Raw genomic sequence first — 27558 nt, 5'->3', positions numbered from 1 at the left:
CATATATCTTTTCATGATGGCAATCTATTTGAAGCGTTGCCGTCTGGTTTACAAATATTTTTGGTCACAAGGATTATTTACATGGCTATATCTTCTCAAAGTTGCGACGTAAATGGCGCAGACTCATTGTACCAACAATAAATTGCGTGCGCATGTTGGAGCGTAGGGTAGGGTTATTCTACATGATATTCTTTGCGGTGAGTGATTTGGAGGTTGCAAATGTGAGGCTAAATTTGGCCACTTGTAGGCCATTTGGATACCCAGTAACCAGCTATTTTAGTAACCCGGGTAACACGTTTCTCTTCACGCCGTTATTTACAACAATGAAGAGGATAGGTGTATGCCGTCATGGTCAATTATGCCCTGCTTCTTATTGCCCAGTTTTACAATTGTAGCCTGTATGTTGATCTTCACGAAACCTCGAGGAAAACCTCATTAGTAATAGGCAGATGTGTACCATGTTTTACCCAAAATGGCCAGTGACTGTCTCAATATCATGCCATTACAATGACTACCTAACATGCTGATTTCATGGTCTTGCCATCCAATTTGTCTGTGTCATTTTGTTCCACAGGCTGAGTCTGTGGTGGTTGATTGCTTATGTTCAAAGAAGCATGGTAATGAGACATAGGATCATGATGTACTTGTTTTGTGTCTGGTTTGCATTTCTGGTAGTTTGGGCAGGTTTGAAATTGCTAAGGTCAGGTATGAAGGTCAGACCATGGTGAAAACCAACTTCTTTTATTGCTATAGCACTTGATGCATGAGATAGTTCCTGGTGCTCATTTGGAATTTATTGATAACAGGAGCTGCATTGTGTATCTTCCATAGACTTCTTAACAGTCAGAAATGGTCACTAACCAGGAATGGCCCAGGTCAACATGTTGATTTTAGGAATTTACTGCCTAGTGTCATCCCTTTTGGAGGCCAACTGGGAATTTGACCTTGTTTGACCTTATTTGGCCTAAAGGTCATGACCTAGGAATTTTAAACTTTGATTTAAGTGGGTTCATGTACATGTTAACACACACTACAAATTTGGTATCTCTAGCTCTCTTAGTTGCTGAGATCTCAGGGGGTCAGATTGACTCCTGCCCTGACCCCCTGAGCAAAGAGTATCCAATCAGCCACCCGGGGTAATGGTGTTGAAAGGGAAGAACATTTGTGTATGATCAGATACAAATTATCACCTTATTTAATGGATTGTCTCTTGCAACACATCTGGTATGTGTTAAATACATGAAAGGTCAAAGGTCTGTATCAATTATGTTGCAGTTTTGCTAATTTAGGTCTCATCAGATTGTACTGTTTTTGTTTACTTGTAGGATAAAAGGTTTGAGCTAAAATGGTGTAACCAGTGTGTGTATTATAAACTCTGTTCATTAACAGTGTTTTAGCAGCATACTTACCAAACTATGAGCTCTGCATCAAATGCTATACTGAACCACATTCATTACATTTTCTATATTTAATTTTGTGATAGTCAGAAATTGGGGTCAGTAAATGATAAGAGTATGGTCACAGGGTTAGAATATTTTATTCTACAGCCATTCTGCATGAGTTCTTTTTGGCTGGATGCCACTGCAATCAGGGTGGTCTTAACATAGTGCTCCTTTGTTTCAGACTGTCAGGATTGCAAGCAATGTGAGCAAACACATGTTGTATAATAAACTGTAATGTATGGAGAGAACAGTCCATTTTTACCAAAGCTTTAAATGCTGCCTTGATAGATTGCAAGTCTGCATGAGCATGCAGTAACAAGATGTGTGCAGGAAAGGTATTTTGTGCAATGTCATTGCTGATAACTTGAATGCTTGACATTGCATCCAACAGAGCATCAGCAATGAGTATGCTGACAATGTTCAGCATTTGTGCCCTGGCCCTGGTAGTGAAGCCAGCCATAGGGCTCAAGACAAAGCCAGTATCATATGCCCACAATGTGGACTCTAAGGTGCTGGCGGACATGAGGGAAAAAGCCATCCAGGACAACCTCTTGCTCAGCCTTAGGGAATCCAGATTATTCAACAGTGCATCTGCAGATTTCCTCAAAGGCATCAACATCAGAACTGGAGCCAGCCAGTTGTCATCACACCTCATCAATTTGGCCAGGACAGACATGGGTGCTGAAAAGCTCCAGGTGGGTGATTTGTATTATCCAGTGCCTTGTTTTGTTAGAAAGATGAGCAATCTGTCACAAAAGACTTGATTACAAAGCTGTGTTTCTGATGATAACTTGCATATTGGTGATGTCCCACACATCATTTGGCAAATGCTGAAGATGGGTGCATAACTGTGCATTAACACTGCACACAGTTTGGATGTTGAAGCAGTTTTCGTCACCTGATCGTATCATGCATGTGATCATCGGTGCCCTCTGTGATGGTGCCTGCCTCTGTCGATCGCCTCGCCTTCGTGAGTCGGCCTGTAGCCCGGCGCCGTGACTCCCTCAGGCGGTGTACAGCCAGCTGCCGGAACCGGAGCCGGGTCCGGCTGCCGCCGACATCCAGGAGGTGAAGCGTCTCGCCTCGCACATCCAGGCCAAGCTGCACCGGTACGCCGGCGCGCTCTGGCGCACCTGCGGCGTCATCGAGGACATGTTCTGGAAGCACTTGCACGACCCGATGACGACGGTGACTCCGTGCTGCTCGCTGGACGACCGTCAGCTCACGTGAGGCGCAGCGCCGGTGGTGGTAGTGGTTGTTGGGGGGGGGGGGGGGGGGGGAGGGCGTCCTATCCGCACGCCGGGCCTGCCCTGGACTAGCCGGTGCTGCTCGGTAGAGGGACGCCTGCCAGCCGGCGCTGGTCTTTATCGTTTGCTAGCGCGTTTCATGGTTGGTTGACATTGCTTTTTCCACTGGAAGAGCGTTGCAATTTCTTCAAGTTTATCAGGGGTGCCGTTCCAGTCGTCCTAACTCTCTTGCATCAAATCTCGAGATCGTTCACTGGCGAAAAGATGAAGCGTTCTTTGTTGCTGACGTCGTTGACGTTGCAGACGTGTGTGCCGTCTGTAGGTGCTGACGTGAGGCATGGTCTGTGCTTATGCCGACTGTCCCTGTCTAGGTACTCTTTGAAGTTCGGGGCTCCCGTCAACCTGAACGCCACGTGCGACATTGCACCCAGCCTTATCGAGCCGTTCGCCTTTAACCCTGGCAGGAACGTCACCGACGGTATGTCATCACTACCATCCATGCAGATCCAGTGAGCTGTTGCAAAATGTATTTGCTGTTGTGCGGCTGGCGATCACCCGTCTTATTTCATTGCAAAGCCCTTCATTCCAAAGCCCCAAAGCCCAAATCATCATCAACATCAAGCCCTTCATTTTTATCTTGTCTTTTGTTATAGTTCCTTCTTCCTAATGTTTGCTCACCTCTGAAGACTGTGGTGTAATTAGCCGTCATCCACAGAGGAAAGTGCTGGTTCTTGTTAGGTGCAGATGTGTCACATAATATTGTTTAATGATCCAAAGCATTGACGTGGCTGCTGGCTACATTACTAATGATGTTGGCGCTTATTTATCCAAATATGGACATGGTTGGCATGGTAGCTTTATCACAGACATTGATCACAGCCATCATCTGACTTTGATCTCTTGCTTATATGGCTTGGTTGTATTGTGCAGTGCAGTCGCAGTGTTGTGCAGTGTTGTATGTGCAGGATCCAAAGTTTCCTTAACCGTTGCAAGTGCTCATGTCACGAGCCACATGTCCTGATTTAGGGCAGCCGCATTATTTCTGTGCACACTGTTAACGCAGATGGCGTATCAGTTTTTAGGTGAACTTATTCTGTTTTTGGAAAGTCAATGCAACAAGTCTTCCCGCTGAATCGTGTTCGCATCAAATGCCTGCTTATACCGACTGAAGAAGCCCGTTAAGCGGAAAGAGCCGGAAAGGAGGTCGACCACCCCGTGGACTGTGATATCAACCATGGAATCCCAGTGTCACTGTGATGTGTTGAGCATTCCTCTGTAGGTAGGTGCCAGAGTTAACAGTGCATCGTGCCTCCGTGCCACGCAGCGTTCGTCTCAAACCTACAAAGCCATCCATCCATCAAGTGGCAGTTCTTTATCTCCAAGGATGGCATCCACAGCGAGTACCCGGCGCACAAGTTTGCCAGCGAGCACGACTGCTCGGGCTATGACGACACCAGGCACCAGCAGGTGGGTGGGGCGGCGGCGGGGCCGCGCGCCCCGGCCGCCGTCGACTGCGCATGATGCAGACGGTGGCACTGTACGTTACAGCACTGCTTACACCATGCTTACGGGTGACTGGAGAATCGAGGGTGGCGGTGATCTAACTTGTGTTGCTCTGCCATTCTTGTCGTCGCGCTTTGACGGCATTCGGAGGCAGGAATCTGGACTGAACAACGAACTTGAACACCTTGTTTTCCACCGTACGCGCTCGGTGAAGTTGAAGAATGGCGAGGCGGCGTGGACGTCCGGCTGTCCTGTTTGGGTCTGTGCGTCACATCTGCTGTCAGGAGATCTCACTTGGCACGTTTGGTACCAGCATAACTCTCATATTGGCACGCCTGTGTCCTGCCGTCTCCTTGCGCCGCTGCAGAAGGAGCCACCGCCACCTCTCGGCATGCACCGTCACCGCGGACGTCTCCGACCGGCACGTACATCGCCCCCCGCCGTCCCACCCTGGCCGTAAGCAGTCCCGCAGCGGTGCCCGGGTCGCTGACGTCGCCGACGACCGTCGCCTCGCAGGTGTTCCTGTCGACGGCGTACCCGGCGGCCAAGCACGTGGTGCTGCTGCTGGACGTGGGCGGCCGGCCGAGCGCGCACCAGATGGCGCTGAGCCGCGCCGCCGCCGCCCGGCTGTTGGCCGCCCTGCGTCACAGCGACCGCGTCTCCGTGCTGGCCGTGTCGGAGCGCGTGCAGCGGCCGGCGGCGCGTGACTGTCTGCGGCACGGCCTCAGCAGCGCCACCAGCGAGGCCAAGTTCTTCCTGGATAACTTCATCCAGACGTGCCGCCGCTCGAGTGGTGAGGCTGCCCCCCCCCCCTCCCTCCGGGAGCGGGCGGGGAGGGGCCGCGGCTGTCGCGTTTGGCGGGTTCTTTCCGACGACTTTTCGTGTTCGTCGCTCAGGTATTATGGTTCCAGATCTGTTCATTACTAACGATGACACCATGTAACTTGGGACCGCATCGGTATGAGGCCCTGCAATGCCCGATGGAGCCCTACCCTAAATTTTGTTTTGTCATCAAAGTCCAGCCACAGAACTGCTTGCGAGCGAACAAAAAAAAAGATCACCGGATGTAAGTAGTGGCGTTATTTTTGTTAGCAAGGATTCAAGATATGTTATGATTCAGTTTGATGAAAGATGGGCAGGTGCTGGGACATATTGGCTGACAAAGCTTGTGTGACACGTTTTCGTCGATTTATCTGGAGGAGTGACCCTCGTGCTCTGTGGGAAGACCCGCGATGTTCTTCAGACGGGGGATAAAGGTCGTATGGCCCGCAAAGTCCTGTTTTGGATGCACTCTTCGGATTGGCGTGCCCAGAGGGAACACTGCACGTTGAGTGGTCGGCGACCAACGGCGCGACGTTTCGCGACGCGTCACTAGGGACCCGCCTCTGTCCGCAGCGCCGACCAACCACACGCTCGGCCTGGAGGCGGCGTTCGACCTGTTGACGCGCGTGCCGGCGCTGCGCGAGCGCTCCGGCCAGGCGATGATCGTCTACATCAGCCGGGGTGTGCTCAGCTCGCTCTTCGACCCGCAGCAGGTCATGAAGGTCATGGCGCGCTACCAGCAGAGCATCAACGCCTCCGTTGTCGTCAACGCCTTTGGCATCGCCAGCGGTCAGTGGGTGGTGCTGTTTCCGGCGGTCTGTCCGCGTGCTGCCAGTGTTCGAATTCGTCGAGCTGGTACGTCCAACTCTCAAGCGAAAGCTGTTACGTGTTTTTCTTCATTGTTTGATGAACTGCTGTTAATGGGACACTTTTTCATTCATCTGACTTCTTTGCAGTATGCCTGCAGTATGTTTTGTTATGTGGGTATGCCCATGCTTTTGCATCTCACCAGCTTTTTCTGCGCGGCGGAGCGCGCGTCCGTTTCACGCCCGGCCCGCCAGTCTCGCCAGGGCCACGGGCTCCCGTTCCGCTCCGTTTCCGTCTCTAGACCATCTTTGTCTATCTTGTGCCCCCTGCCTTCGCATCTGCCTTCGTGTGTCTGTCTAGCTCTCGCGCTGCCCCACCCGTCCGTCCGGTGCCCACCTGGCCGTCGGCGTGTGGTCAGCGCCACCTACCGCCGCAGAGTCGCAGAACAGCTTGGAGCGGGACTTCCTGGAGCACATCACTGGCCAGGACTTCTCGCGCTACAACATCAGCCTCAAGAAGTGGCTGGTGCCGGGCTGCCTCTTCGTCATCAACGCCACCGACCAGCTCAGCTTCCAGGTCGGCAAGATGTTTGACAAGCTCAACAGCACCATGGAGAGCCAGCACCACTTCTCGCTGCCTTACTGGGACCCCGTCAGCAAAGGTGGGTCCCCGATCCCGAACGGGCTACATCGATGGCCATCTGCTGCTGCGCGCTGATGGTGGATCACGCTGATTGGTGAGCGTCACTGTTTGGGTTGTGTGTTCGGTGATGTGTAGATAAATGTGTGGCTGGTGCAGCAGTGGTGCTGGGAGCATGTTTCTCAGCAAGCGGTCGGTTTGAGGCGTGGTCGGTGTCTCGGTGGCACCTCGGCCGCGGTGCCTCATGCTCTTTGACGCGTTGACGGGGCTGTAGTTCACGTGCATTGCTGACCGTACTGCCTCTTGACACCTTTGACCCGCCCGTCATTACCTCTCCCCTGATCAGATTTCTGACTACCCCCTCCCCCCTGCCCCCTCTCATCGTCACCCGTTAGATCCGCTTGAGTGCTTCGCCCAGCCCGATCGTATCTGACCGCTGAGTGACCTCTCCGACTCCCGGCTGCCTGCAGACCTGGTGGTGAGCGTCACCCAGCCGTGCTACCACGTCGACTACTTCATCGGCATCCTGGGCATGGACCTGCATCTGCCAGACCTGGTGGAGGACCTCACCTACTTCAGCCAGATCGGCGGGCGGTACGCCTTCATCGTAGACGACCACGGTCAGTGCCAACGGGCCGGACGGCGCGGTGGCAACTGTAAGCTGAGGCAAGAGGCGGTGTTGCGAATACATAGCCACTGTAGGGTCAGTTTTAGTACAGGGAGATCTCTTGGGACTATGTGATGCATGCCCAGCCTGCTCTGGAGGGCCTCGACTGCTACGCCACGAGGCACGCTCGTCACGCTTGGGCTCTGTTCGAAGAAAAAATGAGCTTGGCGGCGCAATGTTTCGATACTGGCGGCAGTCAATATCGTTGGAAAGGCACTGCTTGTCATTTGTCATTGCTTGACGTGCTGTTGTGTGGTCGACTTGGCCCTGCGCACTGTCCTGTCGATGACCTGTGTTGACCAGCCTGCCTGTGCCGATGACCTGTGCCGAGCTCGTTTGTTGCCTGTCGCCGGTCCGCCTTGCAGTGACGCGCCGCCGGTGACGCCCGTCCGTGTGTGTCACGCGGCCGGTGACGCCCGTGCGTGTGAGACGCGCGGCCGGTGACTCCCGCTGTGTGGGACGCGCGGCCGGTGACGCCCGTGCGTGTGAGACGCGCGGCCGGTGACGCCCGTTGTGTGGGACGCGCAGCCGGTGACGCCCGCTGTGTGGGACGCGTGGCCGGTGACGCCCGTGCGTGTGAGACGCGCGGCCGGTGACGCCCCCCGTGTGGGACGCGAGGCCGGTGACGCCCGTGCGTGTGGGACGCGCGGCCGGTGACGCCCGCTGTGTGGGACGCGTGGCCGGTGACGCCCGTGCGTGTGGGACGCACGGCCGGTGACGCCCGCTGTGTGGGACGCGTGGCCGGTGACGTCCGTGCGTGTGGGACGCACGGTCGGTGACGCCCGCTGTGTGGGACGCGTGGCCGGTGACGCCCGTGCGTGTGGGACGCGCGGCCGGTGACTCCCGTCCGTGCGCGTCGGCAGGCTACACGCTGATGCACCCGTCGTTTTCGCGGCCGCTGGTGGAGCCGCGCCACCCGTTCCACTCGGACATCAGCAGCGTGGAGCACCGGCCCGGCTTCGCGGCCGTGCGCCGCCTCGTCCTGTCCACCTCGTCCGGCTCCCAGGTGCTGCGTTATCGCACCTGGGACCAGCGCGGCTTCAACGTCACCGTGAGTTACACACAGCGGCGCGCCCGCGACGGCCACGCCGTCACTACTGCAGCGCCGAGGACGGCGCTGGGGCGCCAGGGACGGCGCTGAGGACGGCCGCGCTGTGATTGGTGCGCCCCGGAGAGTGGCTGGAGCACCAAGTAGCTTCATCCTCGTCAGTGATGCTGCGCCTTTGGTTTGAGAAGCAGCCAGCCGGCGAATCCAGGCCGTCGTTTCTCACACGCGATGTCTTGTTTGACCTGTCGGTGCAGGCCGCCGTCTCCACACCGTCTGTACCGGAGCGTCGCGGCTCCCATTCCGTTGTTCCCGTCTGTCCTTCCGATTCCGTCCTAGGCCATAGGTTCGTGCTGCGCACCATCGCCAGCCCCGCCGCCGTGCTGCTCGCCCACTCGCCCCTGATCCGACTACCCGCTCTGCGGCCAGGTGCGCGTGCTGTATACGTGGCAGCGCGTGCAGGACTTCCCGTACACAGTGTGCATCGCATACCCGGACGAGCGGCGTGACCGGCCGCCGCAGGCGCCCAAGACGCCGCCGCCTGACCTCGTCTACCACCGCATCGACCTAGGCCGGGCGCGCCAGGTCAAGCTGTGCCGCCAGTTCCGGCACATGGCCACCATGAGTGAGTGGCGCCGCGCCGAGACCCCGTCCCTTCTGGTTCAGGTGGATATCTGTGGAAGAGAAGGCACGGCGATGCAGGCGGTGCGGGCTGGTATCCGTCACGCGTTGTTGGCGTATAGGGCGGTGTATTTCTCGATTCGAATGCGATGCTGAATGAGAAAGCTACGAAGTGTTCCGTTATTGGCACACCGGCAGCTTTTTCTCTGCTCGACGGTTCCATAACACCATCCGCAGTTGTACAACTATTCGTGAACTGTTGGTAGCGTTGCTAGGCACCACCAGTTGGGCACCGTCGACCGGGAGACGGGCCGCGCCTCTCGTGAGCCCGTCGGACAGCTGCCAACGGTGCCGCCGTTGGCGGCCGTCGTCCCGCTGATCCCTGGGGCGCGCCAGAGCCGTCAGCTGTTGACGCACCCGGCACTGATTGGACGCGCTCGGGCGGTGCGCCGGTCTGTTAGCGGCGCCGGATCGCTGACGCTGCCCGGCCGACACGTCCGCGCCCAGTAGCAGGCTGGGTGCGCCGACCCGCGGCGCTACCGGTAATGTTATAAGGTCACGTGGCTTCCGCGAGTGAGCATAGTTAATGCGCGTGGGCGCGTGCTGCCGGGATGGAGCGTCGCCCGTCTGCACCGGGTAATTTTAGGTTCGGGTGAAATGCAATGGACGCGTGGCATCTATAGCCAGCCTTGTACCGGGCTGGATCTCTGCTCTCGCTGTGACGGCCTGGATTTATTGAAGTGCGTTATTCGAGCGCAGGCTTTCGGCGACAGTGGGACATTGGATATCGCACGGACGCGGAATGCTCCCGGATGCTTTCAGCTGTTTCGTGCACTGGTTTAGTGGACTGCCGCCGGATTTAGCCTTTCATATTAGGGATATTTTTGGATATGAGCTGTGTGGATCAGAGTAACTTTGGGTTGTCCGCCTCCTGCCTGTTGGATGCCTCCCCCCCCCCCCCCCCCCTCCCCCGCCCCGGTTCTGTATTACAGTTTGATATTGCCCTGTCCTCATAGTACATGATATTTTGGCGGTGCATTTGCAACATAACTTAATCATTTGGATGGCTTTCGAGTCATTTCGGCTTTTTGCTGCGTAATGCTCGCAAAGTCCATCAATTCACAGCCTATCACAAATGCTATCCGTGTTTCCACGATTTCCATGTTGCTGCAGTTAGCTTCGCGTTCTTTTGTACAATAGTCCACCACAGTTTGTACCTCTGTGGCCAGCTGTACAGTATCACATTGTCCGTCCTGGCATGTCGTATCACATCGTCCTTCCGGGCATGTCGTGTTGTTTCGCGTCGTGCCGCGCCGTAACACCAGCCGGCGCGCGTGCCGCCAGGCTCGGCCTCGCTGTTCTTGTCGGCCACGGCCTTCCTCTCACCGTACGACCACCTGACGGGCTTCGAGCCGTCATACCGCGTGGTGCAGGGCTACATGGCCTACCTGACGGACCCCACCTGGCTGATCGCCAACCCGGGCCTGAAGCAGAGCGTGCGCAACGACGTGGCGCTCACCAGCCGCGTGGCGGCCCTCTGGCGGCGCCGGCTGGCGCAGCCCGGCTCCAGCGGCCGCTACATCGTGCGCACGTAAGTCAGCGCCGGTCGAGGAGGCGGCCACCGTGCGGGTGGTGCTGTTGTTATGTCCGTGGATGGAGCGCTGCTGGGAAGTGTCTGGGATGGCGAGTGAGCGACAGTAGCTACACGGGAATTGTTCAGCTCCAGCGGCACGGCCGGTAACGCCTTTGACGAGCTTTATATCTTACGTCGCCTTATATCTTTGCATCCAGTGATCGTAAGACACCCAGTGTATCGCAGACTTGTCTTTGGCGCGCGCGCGCGCCAGTCGGGCCGCCGTGTCGTCGCCATCTGCGGGTCGCCGTCGGTCCGCACACCTCTCTCCTGGCGTGTCGCCGCCCCGTCCCGCGCGCCAGTCTGTGACACGGCGTCGCCTCAGGTTCGTGGCCACCTCGAACGGCGTGTTGGTGGCCTACCCGGGCCTGCCGCTGGACAGCTGGTTCGAGCCCACCCGTCGCAGCTGGTACCTGCGCGCGCTGGAGCACCCGGGCCGCGTGGTGCTCTCCTCGCCCTACCTGGACGCCGTGAGTGATGCGTCGCACCGGCTGAGCGGCGCCGGCGCCGGCGCGCCCGCCGACACTGTGGTACGGGCCCGTCGACCTCTGTTAGTGTTGTTCCCTGTCCAGTCCGGAGTGTTGTGCTGCGCTCCGTGCTAAATGTATGTCCTGCTCCGTCCCGGTGGTTCGCCGGCGGAGTAGAAATCCGCACAGCATTATCCGGTCTTGTGTTGTTCGGGCGGCACGTGGAGTGCCAGTGCCTTGTGTTGTGCCGGGCGTGGTGGGAGCGCCACCACTCCCCAGGGCGGCGCGCGGCACCCGCCCAGGTGACGTCCGCGTCGGCCGGGCGTCTGAGGCCGCGTTGCCGCTGTTTCAGGGAGGCGCTGGCTACATCGTCACCCTGAGTCAGACCATCAGCCGGCGCCACCACCGCAAGGACGACGGCCGGCCGCAGAACGACACCGTGGTGGCCGTCATGGGCATGGACATGACCATCGGCTACTTCTACCAGGTACGCGGACACACGAGGTGTGTCGGCTTGGAGGCCTGGGTGCAGACCGGCGAGGTGTTCGCGGACGGCGGGTGTTGGCTGTGCATGAGACAAGGATGTTAGGAAGGCTGTGAATAAGAGGCCGGTTAAGGCAAACCCATGGTCATCCATTTGGAATGGATACAGGATTGGGTTAGGTACAGAGCTCGGAAACATTACTGGTGCGGATGCAGGTATGGGGGAGACGTTTACGAAATGTGTGGTACATGCTTCCAGAAATGCGAGTCATGTTACTGTTTTCACTTTTTGTGGTCATAAGCTTCAGTGACACTAGCCTTGCAGTTATGAATGTCAAGGAGTATGTTTGTGTGTTAACTCTAAGGACCGTTTTCATGATTTAGAACCAAGTGCCGCAAAATATGATTAGATCTGTAATGGGTGGGTTCAACTGGAATGCACCCGTTTTGTTCGGAATGGGTAACTCATGGAGAGGGGCACAGCCTCCATTGGTAGAGGGTGCGTTGGGTAAAGGGAATCTTGCCTGTGAAGGCCCCTTCTGGGAGTCATGTTCATCATTTTTACCGGTAACAGATGAATACAACACCCCACGTACGGTAGCCTGTCATGCCCTGCTGCTCTATGTCACATAACGCAGCAATGAAGGGCCGCACAAGGCAGCTTCCCTAGAAACGCCACCACCCCCATTTATCACGTCATGAAGTTGCGCCTTCGTTACCAGGCTTTTAGGTCGTGATTGACGGATCGTGTCTTCGACGGAGCAGTTTGTACGTGGTTTTAAGGGTTTTCAGTTTTTCGACGAGGTTGTTCCAGTGCCTTCGCGACTTTTACTGAATGGCAGCTAACACCATCAGCCTCCTTGTCTCCTTGCCTTCTTAGCTCGTCGGTCGTTTGCGCACACTTTAGTGCTGCCGCTTTGACGGCTGTGGACCGTCATTTGGCATCGGCTTCTGCAGAATATCAATAAGCTCTGAAGCCAGGGTGGGACCTGACCTGGTGTAAATGGGAGTGCGCCGTGTTCGCATTTGTTTGTGTCCGAGCTGCCAGGTCTGTGAGTCGTAAGTGCGCCGTGTTCACAGCCGTTTGTGTCCCAGCTGCCAAGTCTGTGAGTCGTAAGTGCGCCGTGTTCACAGCTGTTTGTGTCCCAGCTGCCAATTCTGTGAGTCGTAAGTACGCCGTGTTCACAGCTGTTTGTGTCCCAGCTGCCTAGTCTGTAAGCCTTAAGTGTGCCGTGCCTACAGCTGTTTGTGTCCGGGATGCCAAGTCCGTAAGCCGTCCTTTCGGTCTGTTTGTATGCGGCTCTCAGGGCTGAGGGTATCTGAGGCTTGTGTTCAGCGACACGGAGCGGGCTGTGTCACCCAGCCATTTAATAGCGGTCAACGGCGATTAGCCCACGACGGTCATCCAGACGGGTGGAGGCCGCCCGGCCAGGTCTCTGCACTGCGTTACAAAATATGACCGCTCCGTGGTGCTGTGCGGAGGAAGGGTTTGGGGTGGACCTGTCTGTTGGACTGTGACCTCAGCGGCGGTCCAGAATGCAAGTCGTCAGCCCGTCTTAGCGTGCACTGTTAAGCTTTGAGCACTGTTTCGCTCTTGAGCTCGCAGCCGAGAGGCGTCAATGCTCGCTGTCCGTTCGCCATTTGAGTGACGCGTGGTGTGACGTCACCTCCGGCCGGCAGCTGCTGGTGTCGGTGCTGGGCGGCCGGTGCCAGACACCGGAAGTGACATGCTTCCTGCTGGACGACCGCGGCTACATGATCTCGCACCCGGAGCACGTGTCACCTTGGCGGGAGGGGCCCGTCGAGCAGCAGCACGTGTCCAGCAAGGAGCCTCTTCTCGCCAACCACATCCTCAGCCAGCAACAATTTGTCTCCAAGATACAATGCAACAGGTGCGCAGTGGGTGGGTGTGCCGAGCAGGATGGAGGCGCGCCGCCGTGACGTCTGGTGCTGCTGACGGTGTGTGCTGTCGTCGCTGGTCACATCGCCGGCGTCATCGCGGCACGGCCAAACCATTCTAGACCACTGGTCAAGTCCGCGAGCTAGTATGACAGTGTGGAGTTCGTCGCCTCGTGCGACTGCGCGTCTCCCCCTGAGATTTGTCGGTAGGGGTCTGCGCCGCGGGCAGGAGACTGTCTGTCGGAGTGGGCCGCCGCGCCGCGTCCGTCGCCTCCGCGCGCCACCGTGGCGGCTGACGGCCGGGCGCCGCCGCCCCAGGTACACCGACAACACCGTGCAACGGTACTACCAGTTCAACACGTCCATGCCGGACGTGGTGACGAACGTCGGATCGGGCGGCGACCACTGCAAGCAGTACCAGATCGTGGCCATTCCGGGCACCAACGTCTTCCTGGGCGTGGTCAACCAGACGTGCGACAACCCGGCCTTCTGCGCGTGCAGCAGGGTGAGGCTGGCTCTGGACTCGGATGCTGGGTGGGTCGGACGGGGCCTGACTTGCAAGGGCACGCGGTGGTGGACGTTCGTCGGGCGCGGTGTCCCGCTGATTGGTTGGGATGTGGTGGACGCTGGGGTGCGATGAGCCATGATACGCACATAGGAACGAGAGTGACATGGAAACGCACATATTTGGACGTAAGGACTGTAGTTTTGTTGGGCCCACTGGGCTGTCACAGCTGCGATCAGAGTCGACGATGTGATCCTTGCTGCTGTGTGCCATGCCGTGTTTTGGTAAGGGCGACCCGATGTCGTCTCCACCTCTCCTACCATTGGGTCTGTGTGTCTGCTGTGGTAGCGTGCCAGACCCTCCTCGGGCCACTGGCGGTGTGTTGGCCTGTCCGTACCGGGTCCAGACAGCGGCTGGCTGACATTGGGCCGGACGAGGAGCGTAATCGGTCTGGAGGTCTCCGGGTTGGGTAACTCCCGACAGTCCCGCCGTCGCTCCCCGGCGTCGCGTGCCCGCCAGCCGCGGCGCGGTTCCGGCTCCGGCTCCGGCTCCGGCTTTGGCTGCCAGCCGAGCGGACGCCCCGGCTCCGGGAGCCCGAGGTCGTAGGGGGGGGGGGGGGGGGGGCGTGGACCGTGGGATAACCTCGTGCGTCGGCACGAGGACGTTGGGACGACTGTCTGTATTGTGCGGTCGGGTCCGGTGGTGCGCCGGTGCGCCACGTGTTGAACCGTGGCCCTCGGAGCTGACCCGTCAGTGGTCGTGCCCCAACGTCAACGCATGTTTCTGCATCTGACCTGAAGCGCTCGGCTCCCTTGACCCGTGCCTGCCCCGTGTCTGCGGGCCAGTTCGACCGCGCCTGCCTCAACTGCGAGCGGATGGAGGCCTGGGAGTGTGAGTGTCCCTGCGAGTGCCCTCTGCGCACGGACCTCTGCACGGAAGCCGTGCTGGACCTGCACCCCACCTGTCCAGTGGTCCCCGAGGCCGTGTACGGGCCGCGCGTCGACCGCGACGTCTCGCACCTTCCCGACTGCGCGCCCGTCCACTGCCAGGCGCGCGACAACTCCAGGTACGTGTGATGACGCGGCCGGTGCCGGACGGGTCTCGCCGGGGGGGGGGGGGGGGGGCACCCTGCCGTGCCGGCGGGGCCGAGAGATAGGCGGCGGGAGAGGGCGAGAAGGTGAGCCTTGGACTGCCGGCTACCATCTGTCGTGTGCGTCGGGTGCAGGCTGGTGACACGAGAATGGTAGTACTTTGCTGTGTCACTTGACCTAGTGGTGCGAACTGGAGGCATTGGAAAAAATCGGTACAGAAACAATAAGACCGGAAAAGATACTTACGGCTTACTGGCAACGGTCTCGTCCCATTTCAGCACGGGTATATGTGTATGTGGGGGTTTTTGCGGGGCATTCAGAATGTCATGAAATTGTCGTTGAAGTTCTTTGCTTTTATTAACCCCCTCCCCGTCCCTTTTTCTGTGTGAATAGCGTCCTCAGCAGATACTTTGTAGTGTGTGGTGAGCTGTGGTGTCCACGGAGTCGGCGCCTGCTGGCCGCTGGTCAATAGTGTAGGGGACAATGGCAGTAACGACTCCTGCGAAATGGGTGGGGGGAGTTTTCTTCACAGCAATAACACAACGTCCTTACAGCTGGCAGCGGAAATGTAATGCCATCTTTTCAGGACGTTGTATTTCTTCCCTGTCGGCAGAGAACACTTCACGCAACTGTGTGAAGTTTCGTACAAGGACCGGCGTACATACACAGCATTGCCAGCGCGCACGTCTCTGAACTAGTTAACGCTCAAGTCATGTTCTCGATTGTGTACAGCTAGCACTGTGTTGCCCGTTACGCTTGCACGCAGAATCGTCTTTGACAGCAGGTTTCTGCCTCAGCCGTGCTGCTTAACTTTGCTGCTGGCCGGGGCCAGTTATTAAGCCGTACATTTGAATGGGCAGGAGCAATTGACTGCTAACGACTGCATTAGCTTGTCTTCAAAATGCATTCACGTCGAATGTTTGTTGTCAGTACGTGGCGTATCGTCAGGCAGGAAGGCCAGCGCGCGTGTCTGACGCCGTTAGAAGGTCTTGTTCGCGGGGCAAACACGCTTTTATGGTCACACTGAAGACTGGCTGCCACTGCCGGATTTGCAATGCTGATAGTTACAAAATTGTGTGGTACAAGCAAAGAAGGCCTTGAACTCCTGGAGCTGTAGCTAAACTAGTCGGAGTTATTACGCCAAAAGTGAATTACCTTTTGATTGTCCTATACCACAAGGTGCTGTATATAAGGATATCAAGCAAGCATGGGCTACTTGGTGAAAACGAGGTGTTTCACAAGCTGTACCCATGGTAACGACTCACCGAGTAAAGGGCTTTAAAACTGTTACCAACCGGACCGTATCACGTCGTAGTGCTTCCATTGGCGGGCAGATCAGTGGCGGGCGCCTTATGCTAGGCGAGACAGTGGTTCACCGGTCTTGTGTGGCCTGGCGCACTGCGTGATCCGCCGCAGCTGTTTTGTGCCGCGCACCGGCGGGCAGTGGTCGCGCGACGCGTGTCTCCCGCGAGCCGGCCTCGCATCGATCCCGAGCCCGCTCTGGGTGGCGATGGCGCCTCCTGCACGTGCCAGGTGTCCGGTGGCGGTGTGGGGCGCCGCCGGCCCCCCGGACACCATTAGCCGGCCGGCCGTCGGGTCGGCTCGCCCTCGGCGAAGACGCTGATCAGCCGTCGGACCGACGAACACCGCTGCCGCCGCCGCCGCCGCCGCCGCTCTGCAATCAGACCGACGCCCGACGGTGCTGACGAGGCAGCCGAGTGGAACTGGCTGGCGCGTAATTGCTGGCTCGTGGCGGTCGGTCGGCCCGTTTGGACGCGGAATTGCGACAGGCGTGTCGGCTGTCGCTCGATAGACCTCTCAGGGCACCGAAATGGGACAGGCCCGTGCTGATGAGGCTCGGGCTCGCTCTGTGGGAGGGGCGGGCTTGTTTCAGTTTTGCCGGCCTGGTCGGGCCTGCTGGTCGTCTGCAACGCTGCTAAGTGCGCCCCGTCGCCAGCTGTGCGCGTATCTCAGTGTGGGCCCGGCAGAGTGGGCCGGATAAACACGCCTAATGAGCTGACTTTGGCCCGCATTCGGAGCGTGCCGGCGTGTCAGGCTGGGGGTGATGTGAGCCGAAACGACGCCCTTACGGAGAGTACACCGATTCTGAGTGTGAGGGGAGGGGGGCGCCGGTCTGCGTGTAACGTCGGCTGGGGGCTGGCAAAACCATCGGGTGCACCCTGACGCGGACAGGGCTCGCAGCGGGCTGCGGAGCGTGGACTCGGGGTGCCACCAGCCGGAGAAGCACCCGTGCTGAGCGTCTCCATACCCCGACAGAGGGACATACGGGCCAGCCGACTGCACTGGCTGTCGGCTGGCGGTGGGCACTCACTATTATAGAGTGTACGCCGACGCCGACGGGGAGCGTGTCAACGTGCTAGACTGGGAGAAGCTGTGCGGCTAGGAGGGCATGAGTTGTATGAGTACCAGGTGTACCTTGAGGCCAACGGTGAGCTTATGGGCGTGCTGGGCTGCGAGTTGTGCCAGCTGGAGAAGCACCCTTTCTGAGTGTACTTTGACGCCGACAGTCAGTGTATCGGCGTGCTGGGCTGCGAGTTGTGCCAGCTGGAGAAGCACCCTTTCTGAGTGTACTTTGACGCCGACAGTCAGTGTATCGGCGTGCTGGGCTGCGAGTTGTGCCAGCTGGAGAAGCACCCTTTCTGAGTGCACTTTGACGCCGACAGTCAGTGTATCGGCGTGCTGGGCTGCGAGTGGTGTCAGCTGGAGAAGCACCCTTTCTGAGTGTACTTTGACGCCGACAGTCAGTGTATCGGCGTGCGGGGCTGCGAGTTGTGCCAGCTGGAGAAGCACCCTTTCTGAGTGTACTTTGACGCCGACAGTCAGTGTATCGGCGTGCTGGGCTGCGAGTTGTGCCAGCTGGAGAAGCACCCTTTCTGAGTGCACTTTGACGCCGACAGTCAGTGTATCGGCGTGCTGGGCTGCGAGTGGTGTCAGCTGGAGGCAGACGGCCAGACGCGGCTGACGCGGCCCTTCTGCACCGACATGGAGCGCTGTTTCCGCGGCGTGCTGGGCGCCGCCTCGCCATACGGTGATCACCGCCGAGGTACGGCCCGCAGCGGACAGCTGTGTTTGGAGAGCAGGGAACGGCAGAAGATGATGAGAACTGCCGGCGAAGCGCACAGTTTTGGGTTGTCTGTTGTAAGATTCAGCAGAGTGTCAGAGCTGTGTCAGCCAAAGATAGCATGCAGAGATAGGGATTGATCTAGACGTTGGCGTTTGGTAGCAGGCAGGCGTGTGGGCGTGATGTCAGGGTTACATGCGAGTGCCCAGTGCGGTCGGTATCACTTGATCGCACTGTACCGATGTGTTTGGATGTGGCCAGGTCTCAAGTCAAGCAATGTGTATTTTTCAAGCTGGCTTACTGTGTTAAAAGTAAATATTCTACATTTGAGGGCATTGCAACAACCATCAAATGTGATGATTTAGGCTCAGTTATAACTATTTGTAACTTTTAGGCGGAAACGACTGCTCCAGACAACACAATTTCTCTATTGAGTTAATATTATCTTCAATAAGTCATTGTTTGATTACGCCATCGCACCTTGCACGGCATTGATTGAGAGCCAATTGACAGCCGTTATGTCTGGAAAGCATGCTGATGAACGCCTCGACCTTTTTAGTTTTCTTGGTCTTGATCGCCGCATGGCTTATGGAATGGCAGGATTTTATTGGCGTTATTAGATGGCGTCATGGATGCCTGGGTGACCTTGAAATCGTCTTCGAAAAAGTCTGCACATGTTCGCGGGCGTGTAGCTTTGAAACGAGAGGAGTTTGGGTCTTAAGGGGGCTGTGAAACGCGCCGAATGATCATCAATATGGTTAGCTCAAAATTTCATACAAACGTAGAACACTCCCATTAAGTTGGTATTCGGAATAGTGTGGCCCTTCATATTTCGCTTCGGTCTGCTGCACTTAATTTTTGTTAGAAACCCCTTTACATCTGCCGAAAGCGCTGCGACAAGATCTCAGAGGATCTGATCGGGATCTGAGACGGCAGAAGCCGTCAAGAGCGTCAGACGGCGTGCGCCGATCTCCAGCTGAGGTCCCGGATCAGCTGGCAGGCCCGGGTCAGTTGGCGGGCCCGGTCCGGGACCCCGCCAGCCCCGCGACACGTGACTGCGCCCACCGCCGCCACTGACGCTGCGCCCCGCTGCCGGCAGGTCTCTCGGACGGCGACCGCCTGCGCTCCACCTCGTCGCCGGTGGGTCCCGTGGCGGGCGGTATCATCGCGGCGTTCGTCTCGCTGGCGCTGGCCGTGCTCTGCTACCGGCACCACGTGACCGGCCGCTATCGCCAGGCGGTGCCGCTGGCGCTGGAGGAGGAGGACGAGGAGGCGGCCGAGCTCGAGCTGGAGCCGCCGCCGCCGGCCGCCGTCAACCGGCTGGTACTGGCGCCGCTCGTGCCGCAGGCCGCGCTCTCGCCGTACCGGCTCAACCCGGGCTACCGGCGCCCGGCGGCCGGCACCGACTCAGACCACGGCTACTCGACCATGACGCCGCACGACGACTCGGAGGCGGCCGGCGAGCCGGAGCGCGTGCGCGCCGCCTCGCCGGCCTCGTCGGTGCTGTCGTCGCCGCCGGCCGGGCCGCCGCCGGCGCCGGCGCCGGCCGCGCCCCTCACAATGCTGCAGCCGCACCAGATCCGCGCCGAGGCGCAGGTGCACGCCGTCGACGCCTGCTGACGGACGCCACCGCCGCCGAGCGCCGTCGGCATTCATGTGCCAAACGCTGTGCGTGTGTGTCTGTGCCTTTGCGCGTGGCCTGCGCGGCGCGGCGCCAGGTGTGCCTCACCTCACCGCCGCGTGGCAGGGCTGCTCTCAGTATCATGGTCTGTATATACTGCCGCGCGTATGTTACGCCTACTGCCTGTTCGTCTCTGTCTGAACCACGCGTTCACCCTGTGCTGCGTTTGTCGGCCGCGAGTAATGCGCTTTTGAGCGGTTTATCGCCTATTTATACCCGCCTTCGTATTTTTGTAGCGCGCTGGATGGCCTGGGCTGGCGGCCGGCGCGTGTTCGTTTGCGTGGCCTCGACGTCGACTGGCCCGTTGGTCGCGTCGGAGGCCGGGTTAACATTGTCTCCCGACCCCGCTGAGTGGCGCCGTGAGATCCCGGGCGCGGCGAACGGCGGGCTGCCGCGCTGCCGAGCGTCAGCGCCAGCCGCGAGCTCTGCACTCGGCTGCACAGGCCGAGGCGCTTCCGTGGCGCCCGGCCTCGCGCAGCGGCCATTTGTGTCTGTGAGTGGATGAATCCATGTGATGGGCATCTGTCGGGACGCGGCCGCGACGTCCTGCCGCCGCACGCCGCGCACGAGCGTTCACTCGCGCTTCCACCGTGCTGCTGTCGGAGCCGCCATCGGCTGACTGGGGCCCTCCCCGACCCGAAGCCCTCGGGCTGCAGACGTGTCGGCTGGTTGTGGTTACGTAAGCGGACGGGGATGGCATGGATAGCGCCTTGGCTTGGAATGAGCTTGCGTCAGAAAGTCGTCCCGGCCAAACAAGCGCGCGGCGTCGACTGCATCGGCGGGTTCTCATTCTCCCGTGTTGGCTGCAGTGTTGGCCGGTGTCCAGAGCGGAGTTCGCCGGGCTCCACTCACTGTCGTGACGGGGCCGCCGCGCCAGGAGCGGCCGCGTGCCGTCGCCGCCCGGTCTCGCTGGCCGACGGCCTCGAATCCGATGTGCTCTGAGACGACGCCTCGGCTTTTTTACTTTTACAGCGTAGTTGCCGCCCATGTAGGGCGGTGCGTGTGCCTGGAGGCTTCCCGCGAGCGCTTGTGTCGCTCGGAAGAATTGACTTGAACCATGTGACAATCGTGACGCTTTGCTCTGTTGGCAGAGCCTGTGTGCTTCGTAAGGATCATCGTGTGTAATTGCCTGTCTGTTTTGAAGGCCTGCGCCTGGATGGTTATTTTACCGCAGCAGCTCAGCAGCAGCTTAGTTCCCGCCGCGTAGTTTCTGGGAATCGAGCGCAGGGCAGCGACGAGGGGTCTTCGAACACCTGCGCTCCAGCCACCCCCTACGTGCCAGTGTGTTGTACAACAAAGCTCCGAAGAACGGCGGCGGCGGCTGCCGGCTGCGCTGGTCCCGCCAGTTCCGCAATAAACGTGCGCGAGATTAACCGTACTTTATTCCGAGCGAAAACTATTCAGATACATGGACGAGTCGCGCCATTACGAGCTATGTAGGCGTAGACGAGCGGGCCGCGACAGGCTGGCGCACTTCTCCAGGGCCGAGCGGCGTGCGCGCGGGCACCCGCGCGCCGGCCGCTCCATGATAATGAGTCCATGGAAATAATATACATACGCGGCGCCAACATCACGCGACATTCTGCGCCCCAGCCGCGCTGGGATCTCGAATTGGACAGGGCGGGGTGTGGCGGGCGTCGCGGACGATCCGCGCCGCACATTCGGGACGCAGCCGCCAGAGACGCTGCGGTCGCCCGGGCGATGAGCGACGCCATCGGAAGGCGACATGGAAGGCGGCAACACGCACGTAGAGAATTATACAGAAAGCGTAAATGGAGTAGCAACACGCCCTCGCACCACAAACGCACGCACGCGCACGCAGTCGGGCGCGGGGTCGAGCTCCGCGTTGGCCGCGCTGCGTTTGCCCGCCGTCGGCGCCGACCTGGGTGGCCACATAAACATCAACAGCGTTCGGCAGCCGCCTACCCCCAGCCAGCAAGCGCACTGCGGCCGTGCTGCGGCCGCCCTGTGGGCGGACTCCGTCTTTGGTCGTCCCTCAGCCTCCCCGCCGGCGAGAGATCCCTGGCACCGCGCGGCCCGCGCCCGCCGTCTTTGTTTGCACTCGCGACACAGCGGCAGTTAAAACAGGCAGCACTTGCTCCGTTTGCTCTTCTGCTTCTTCTTCTCTGGCGACTTGCGGTTGATTTGCCGCACGAGGTCGTAAAAGATCTGGCGGCGGGGAGAGGACAGAGTCAGTCGAGGGCGGAAGCCGGAAATCGGATCAGCGCCGCCGCCGTCGCCGCCGCCGGCCGTTGAGTGACCTCGGCGCGACCGGCGAGCGGCGCCTGCCTCTCCCCCTCCATCCCCCTCCTTCCTTGAGAACGGAGCGACGACCACCACGTGCTGAAGACGATCTCTGTGTATCCAGAGGACATCCAGACCGTCAGCTGCGAGTCCCACCGGCGACGCGCTGGATTAGCTCACGCTCGCGACAACACGCCAGTCTGCTCTGCGGCCGCTCTCGAGCCACAAAAGCTCCCCTCGCCGCGTTGTCACAAAGCCCACCAGTGACATTGACTGTGACGAGGCCGGGCCGAAGTTCAGCGCGCGCACGCTCACACCTCACACAGAACCGGTCATAAGTGGAAACCGGTTACGCGGTGCGTATCGGCACCGAACCCAAAGGCCGCGTCCGCACTACACCAAACGGTCGGCTGCCTTTCACAGCTTCAACGACAATAGTGGCGTGTCACTTTAGAGCTAGCTAATTCATGGGTGTGAATCAAGTGCATATTTCAATTTGGAAGCCTTTGTATGTGTGTATCACTTTGGGCCATGCGACCAAAGCCGCATTCAATGCAAAATCGGCCAGCTCAGCTGTGGGGACTGAGATATGCCTTTCCCTGCTGGCTCTTAGCACTGCCAGCGCTGCCCCTTCCCGTATTCCCCTACCACTACCACGTATCTTATCATATCATCTACCCCGAGTCTCAGCTCCGTTCACGGTCTTTTTAGCCGTATCAGAAAAGTCATACTGATTCTGTCACAGCACTTTGCGCTCTTTGTGAGGTGAAGTACCCCCCCCCCCCCCCCCCCCCCGGCGGACTTATCTAATCAAAGGGAAGCGCCGCACAACGGTCAGTCAGGCCGACCGTGACAACCGACCAAACTGACAGCAAAGCCCATCATAAAGATTCCGCGGACCAGACTAGCGCAGATCCGCGCCGGCCGCGCGCACTAGGCGCATCGATAGCAACCGCGCCACGGCGGTGAAGGCCGACGCTGCAGCGGCGGTTACCTCGTTGACGTTGATCTTGGACTTGGCCGACGACTCGAGGAAGGCGCAGTTGTTGAACTGGCGGGCCAGGTTGAGGCCCTGGTCCTTGCCAACCACACGCTCGTCCTCCAGGTCGCACTTGTTGCCCACCAGGATCATCGGTACGTCATCGGTGTCCTGCGGACGCGAGAGAGCACGTCAGAGGCGGACCGGGCACCGCCGGTGGGGAACGGCAGAGGATAGTAACGGGATGTGGTGCACCGCAGCGTCACCATCACAGGAGACACGCGGAGTCCTTCATCCCCACATCTAGCAAAAGTTTAGCAGTAACCTCGTGTCATGTACAGAAGCAAAGGCATTTGGTATTGTCCCGCATCTCACGCCTACTGGGGACCTGCTGTTTCCTCCTCGGCCTCCCGCCACCTTGGTCACCGTGGCGTGCGTGTCGTAAGGTCTCCTGACGCAGAACTGCAGCTCGGGAGGGCTCACAGGCCGCCGGCACACTCCCTACTACGGCCGCACACAGAGCAGGCCGGGCCGCTGCCGCGTAACGCAACCCGGCCGGCCTGTGACGCGGTAGGATCGACGGCGGCGCCGGCACGCAACGCACAGCGGCCGGTGCCGGCAGGCACGCGAGGCCCGCACGCCCGGCAGCCCTCTGCGACGCTCCGTCTGGACACCCACCTCCCGTACGATCGAGACCATACGGGCACATATGGGTACAGCGGAGCGGGGCGAGCATCTTAGTGGCAAGACCGCGTCAAAGCCAGCAAATAGGCATCGGGCTACTTACGCAAGTTACGGGGATAACTTATATATATATATATATATATATATATATATATATATATATATATATATATACAGAACTTATAGCCAGCAATTACGGCCCATGTGACGGGCCAACCGTCAAATAAAAACAGCAATCAAAACACAGTATGTAATTTTATGGAACTAAAAGCGTTCAAAACCATCAAACACACCACACGAATGGAGCCCTTATTACGCGTTAGCTGTTCGCTGCGCTGGCTCCAAATTCCGGAGCCCAGGGGCCAGACAATCCCTCAGCATGCAGCCCACAACAAGAGCACCTGGTGCCCTTCATATACATATATGCGGCACACCAGCAGCAGACAGCGAAAGCAAAGCAGAGTTGAAATGAAACAGAACTATGCCGTTCCGGCGCCCCGCAGGATGGTGAGGGGGGGGGGGGGGGCACGCTGCCCAGAGGACACTGACCTTGACTCGAAGGATTTGCTCACGCAGATCTTGCAGGTCGTTGAAGGTCGACTGGGCAGTGATGGAGTAGACCAGCACGAAGCCCTGACCGTTCTTCATGTACAGGTCACGCATCGCCGTGAATTGCTCCTGCGGACAGATGGCGACCAGAAGTGAGCCACTTCCGGCGATGTCCGCCGAGGCCGCTGCGGCCGGCGGGCGGAAGCAGGCAGACCGCCGGGCCGGGTCAGGTCGGGCTGTCCCGGCTCGCTCTGAGCCTGTAAACAGAGCATCGCGTGGAACCCCGGCGGTGTCGGCCGCGCCACGCACGCCGCCTCCCGCCGGCCGGCGCAGCAGTCCGGGTCAGGGCGCGCTCCTGCGGCGGGCGCCCGGCTGCCTTATAAGGCGCAGCGGAGGCCGGCTCGACCCCATGACGTCATGGCTGTCACCGGCCGCCGGGCGGGGCGGCCACGTCGCCACTTGACGGGCGACGCGTTAGTGAGCGATAAATAGCGAGCCGGCGGCCGCCTCTGTTTATCCGCCGCCGCGCTGACGCCGCCAAACATGTTTTCACGCGTGCGCGAGCGGCGCGGTTTCGCACGCGGACCGGGCGCACCGGAGCGCTCCGTTGCGGGCGACGCCACCTCCGCGGGCGGAGCGCCGACGGAGCCGCTCCGTTCTCGCTCAACACGCCAATCAACGGCAGTATGCTGAACCCACGCCCAGACCGGCCGGAGCGCTCAACCTCGCGCTCGAGCGGCGGCGGATCGCCGGCCAACACCGCACCGGCTCCCGCTCAGGCTCTGCGGCTCTGGCTCCGGCTCCGCACCGGGGCGCCGCAGCGCGGTGACAGCGCTGCCGTGTTCGCCCGGCGTGTTTGGGTTAGCAGGGCGACACCATGCGCCATGCACCGGACAGAACAATGGGCTGGTCCGTTCGGATGCGTCGCGCCGCCGCTCGCGCCGCCGTTTTTCGTCGGCGCCGCGCCATGCTCCGCTGCGCCGCCGCCGCCGCCGCCGCACGCGGCGTCGCCGGCGCGCTGGTTTCGGCGAGCGGCCTCCGGCGCCGGTATGGCACCGCACTCCCTCTCGTCACCGGTGCGGGGTGCAGCGAGATCGCCCCAAGTAGCGCCTCCACGCCCGGCAGTGGCCATCTCTCCCTCTCCCTCTCCCTCTCCTCTCTCCTCTCCCTCTCCCTCTCTCTCTCTCTCCTCTCTCTCTCTCCCTCTCACTCTCCTCCTCTCGCTCTCTCTCTCTCCTCCCTCCTCTCCCTCTCTCCCTCTCTCTCTCTCTATCCTCTCTCTCTCTCTCTCATACTCTCCTCTCTCTCTCTCTCTCTCTCTCTCTCTCTCTCCGTTTGCCCGGAACCGGCGGCGCACCGGAGCGGAACTGGCCGTGGTCTGGCCGGCCGGCCGGCTGCCAGGCCGCTGGGGCGAGCGGTGTGCCTCGCACGCCTCTAAGCGGACCCGTTAGAGATCGGCCGGCCCGGCGTGGCGCGACACGCAGCCAGGCCGCCCGACCGGCCCGCACACGCCCAGCCGGTCGGCGCTCCCCGGGCCGGCGGGACACGGTCGTGGTCGCCTCCCCGGCGAGCGGCCGGCCCGTTCGGGGGTCTTCCTCGAGTGAGGCGGACGGGGCGGCGTTGCCCCGCCTGCGACGTGAGGCTTCAACTAGAGCGCGGCACCGCAAGCCACCGCCACCCTTCGGAGGCCCGCTAACGGGAGCTGTGCGCGACACATGCTGTCACGTACCAGCTCCGGGACCGAACGACGGCCAGGCGTCGCCGGACCGAGGTCAAACGACGCCGCGCGCCATTTGTCACGCGGCGCATCTTACCACATGGCGCACCACGACATTCGACACCAACGGGATCAGGACAGGCCGTGTCGGTCCGGAGCTTTAGCACCAACCTGGTCACAAGTGACCCACAAACCCAGAGGCTCAACGTCCAAAGAACACGGTGCATGGAGCAAGAGGACATCAAGCGACGAATGGGTGACGCCGTCTCTTATTCATTACAGCCTTTGTTCGCGATGAAGGCATTACGAGGCCATAAATAATCACCATCCGCTGCTGCTGACGACAGCAGCGGTGCTGTGCGGCAGGGGCAGGGGGCAGCGGGAGCGAGCAGGGGAGCGAGGAAGGGAAAGGGCAGTACAGGGCTACTCACCGTGCCAGCCGTGTCGAGGATCTCGAGCATGCACTGCTGGCCTTCCACCTCCACCTGTTTGCGGTACGAGTCCTCGATGGTTGGGTCGTACTTCTCCACGAAGATGCCCTGCACGAACTGTACGGTGAGCGCCGACTTGCCCACGCCGCCCGAACCCAGCACCACAATCTTGTACTCCCTCATGGTCGGTTACCTGCGGACACAGGAAAGGTGGCGGGTCAGCCATCAGGTCAGGTCAGATAAGCAGGGTCAGCTGGCTGCGTGCGGGCGGGGGCGGCAGCGCGTTAGCTCAGGTCAGACGCGGCGGTCTCCCGCGCCGGGCCGGCGCGTCTCTCACCCCCGCGCCCAGCGCGCTCGCCGCCGTGCATCGCATCGGCCGCCAGCGGCCCGGACCATCACCGCCGGTGGATGGTCAGCATGGATAACACATTTGTATATGAATATATATATATATATATATATATATATATATATATATATATATATATATATATATATATATATGAGCATGTCATCCACGGCCATGGCAAGCCTGGTCCGCAGCGGACCAGCGGACCGCCGCCAGGGGACGCGCGCGACACTGGATGTCAGCCGTCGCTCGTCGGGGCAAGGCCGGTGCCGGCGGACCACGTCCCGCGGCCGTTCAACGACGGCAAAAATGCCGTCCGAACGGCGGCACGGACGCAGACAATGTCGGCCGCCGGCGGCTAGCAGGAATGCACGCCGCCAGTCCCGCACGGCACACCGGCACGCCGCCGCGACGCCTGGCGTGGCGGCGGTCTGGGTGGCGCGCGGCGCCGGCGCCGGCCTGTCGGCTACACTCCGCCGGCGCTGTAGTCGCGACGAGGAACGTCCGCCATGGCCGGCAAGCTGCTGGAAAGTGGCACACGTACGTGCATACCTCCCAGGGACGTTCCAGCAGCCGACGTGTAGTTTGTAGTCTTTTAGCGGTCATGCGCAATCAGAGTCTAATTAGGAACATCATGCCGTCCCACCGCGAGCACTGTATCCATGCCAAACTCACAGGCAGTTGACTCTGCTATTACACTGACGTAATATACAATGGGAGAAACGGGCCATGAGACGAGCTATTCGCCTCATCATTCTGAGCGTTCAACAGGCGTCGTTGTCCAACAGGCGTCGTTGTCCTACATGCATCGTTGTGCAACAGGCGTCGTTGTCCAACAGGCGTTGTTGTCCAACAGGCGTCGTTGTGCAACAGGCGTCGTTGTCCTACAGGCAGGGAGCTAGAATCGCTTTTGAACTAGGGTGGGAGTGAAAAATTACATCGCAAAAAGACCGTGCGGGAGTGAAAAAACC

General features: G+C 59.6%; 2 protein-coding genes across 7 annotated transcripts in view; one reads left to right on the top strand and one right to left on the bottom strand.

Moving 5' to 3' along the window:
* Positions 1-44: 44 nt before the first annotated feature.
* Positions 45-21007, top strand: LOC119091905 (VWFA and cache domain-containing protein 1). Of its 4 annotated transcripts, none has more exons than XM_037214818.1 (19): positions 45-197; positions 1624-2137; positions 2451-2668; positions 3061-3167; positions 4014-4156; positions 4709-4985; positions 5588-5803; positions 6258-6482; positions 6931-7080; positions 7991-8178; positions 8602-8797; positions 10138-10384; positions 10752-10896; positions 11246-11380; positions 13057-13268; positions 13594-13780; positions 14626-14846; positions 17790-17935; positions 19053-21007. In XM_037214818.1, exons 2-19 carry the CDS (start codon positions 1811-1813, stop codon positions 19571-19573), a joined length of 3861 nt encoding a protein of 1286 aa, XP_037070713.1. In that variant the 5' UTR covers positions 45-197; positions 1624-1810; the 3' UTR covers positions 19574-21007. The 4 variants fall into 4 exon arrangements, with proteins under 4 accessions (XP_037070713.1, XP_037070717.1, XP_037070715.1 ...); XM_037214819.1 differs by having other exon boundaries at positions 135-167; XM_037214822.1 differs by lacking the exon at positions 19053-21007 and having other exon boundaries at positions 47-197; positions 17556-17866.
* The window catches only part of Rap1 (RAS oncogene family member Rap1), a 30044-nt gene continuing 23484 nt past the window's right edge, over positions 20999-27558 (bottom strand). For all 3 annotated transcript variants that reach the window (XM_037214832.1, XM_037214831.1, XM_037214833.1), the window contains 4 exons: positions 26239-26431; positions 24091-24219; positions 22873-23028; positions 20999-21803 (listed from right to left, as the gene is read on the bottom strand). In XM_037214832.1, coding sequence (XP_037070727.1) covers positions 21714-21803; positions 22873-23028; positions 24091-24219; positions 26239-26421 — 558 coding nt within the window. In that variant the 5' untranslated portion in view covers positions 26422-26431 and the 3' untranslated portion in view covers positions 20999-21713. The remainder of the gene's footprint in view (positions 21804-22872; positions 23029-24090; positions 24220-26238; positions 26432-27558) is intronic.

The sequence above is a fragment of the Pollicipes pollicipes genome, unplaced genomic scaffold (assembly GCF_011947565.3).
Source record: "Pollicipes pollicipes isolate AB1234 unplaced genomic scaffold, Ppol_2.1 Scaffold_3447;HRSCAF=4054_pilon_pilon_pilon, whole genome shotgun sequence".
NCBI lineage: Eukaryota > Metazoa > Arthropoda > Thecostraca > Pollicipedomorpha > Pollicipedidae > Pollicipes > Pollicipes pollicipes.
The sequence above is the reverse complement of the archived record's forward strand: the minus strand, read 5'-3'. Positions and strand labels throughout refer to the sequence as shown.

Coding starts and splice junctions, on each gene's coding strand:
- LOC119091905 (XM_037214818.1), top strand. CDS start 1,811: ATGCTTGACATTGCATCCAACAGAGCATCAGCAATGAGTATGCTGACA. Junction 2,138..2,450: donor TGGGTGCTGAAAAGCTCCAG/GTGGGTGATTTG, acceptor TGACTCCCTCAG/GCGGTGTACAGCCAGCTGCC. Junction 13,269..13,593: donor TCCAAGATACAATGCAACAG/GTGCGCAGTGGG, acceptor CCGCCGCCCCAG/GTACACCGACAACACCGTGC.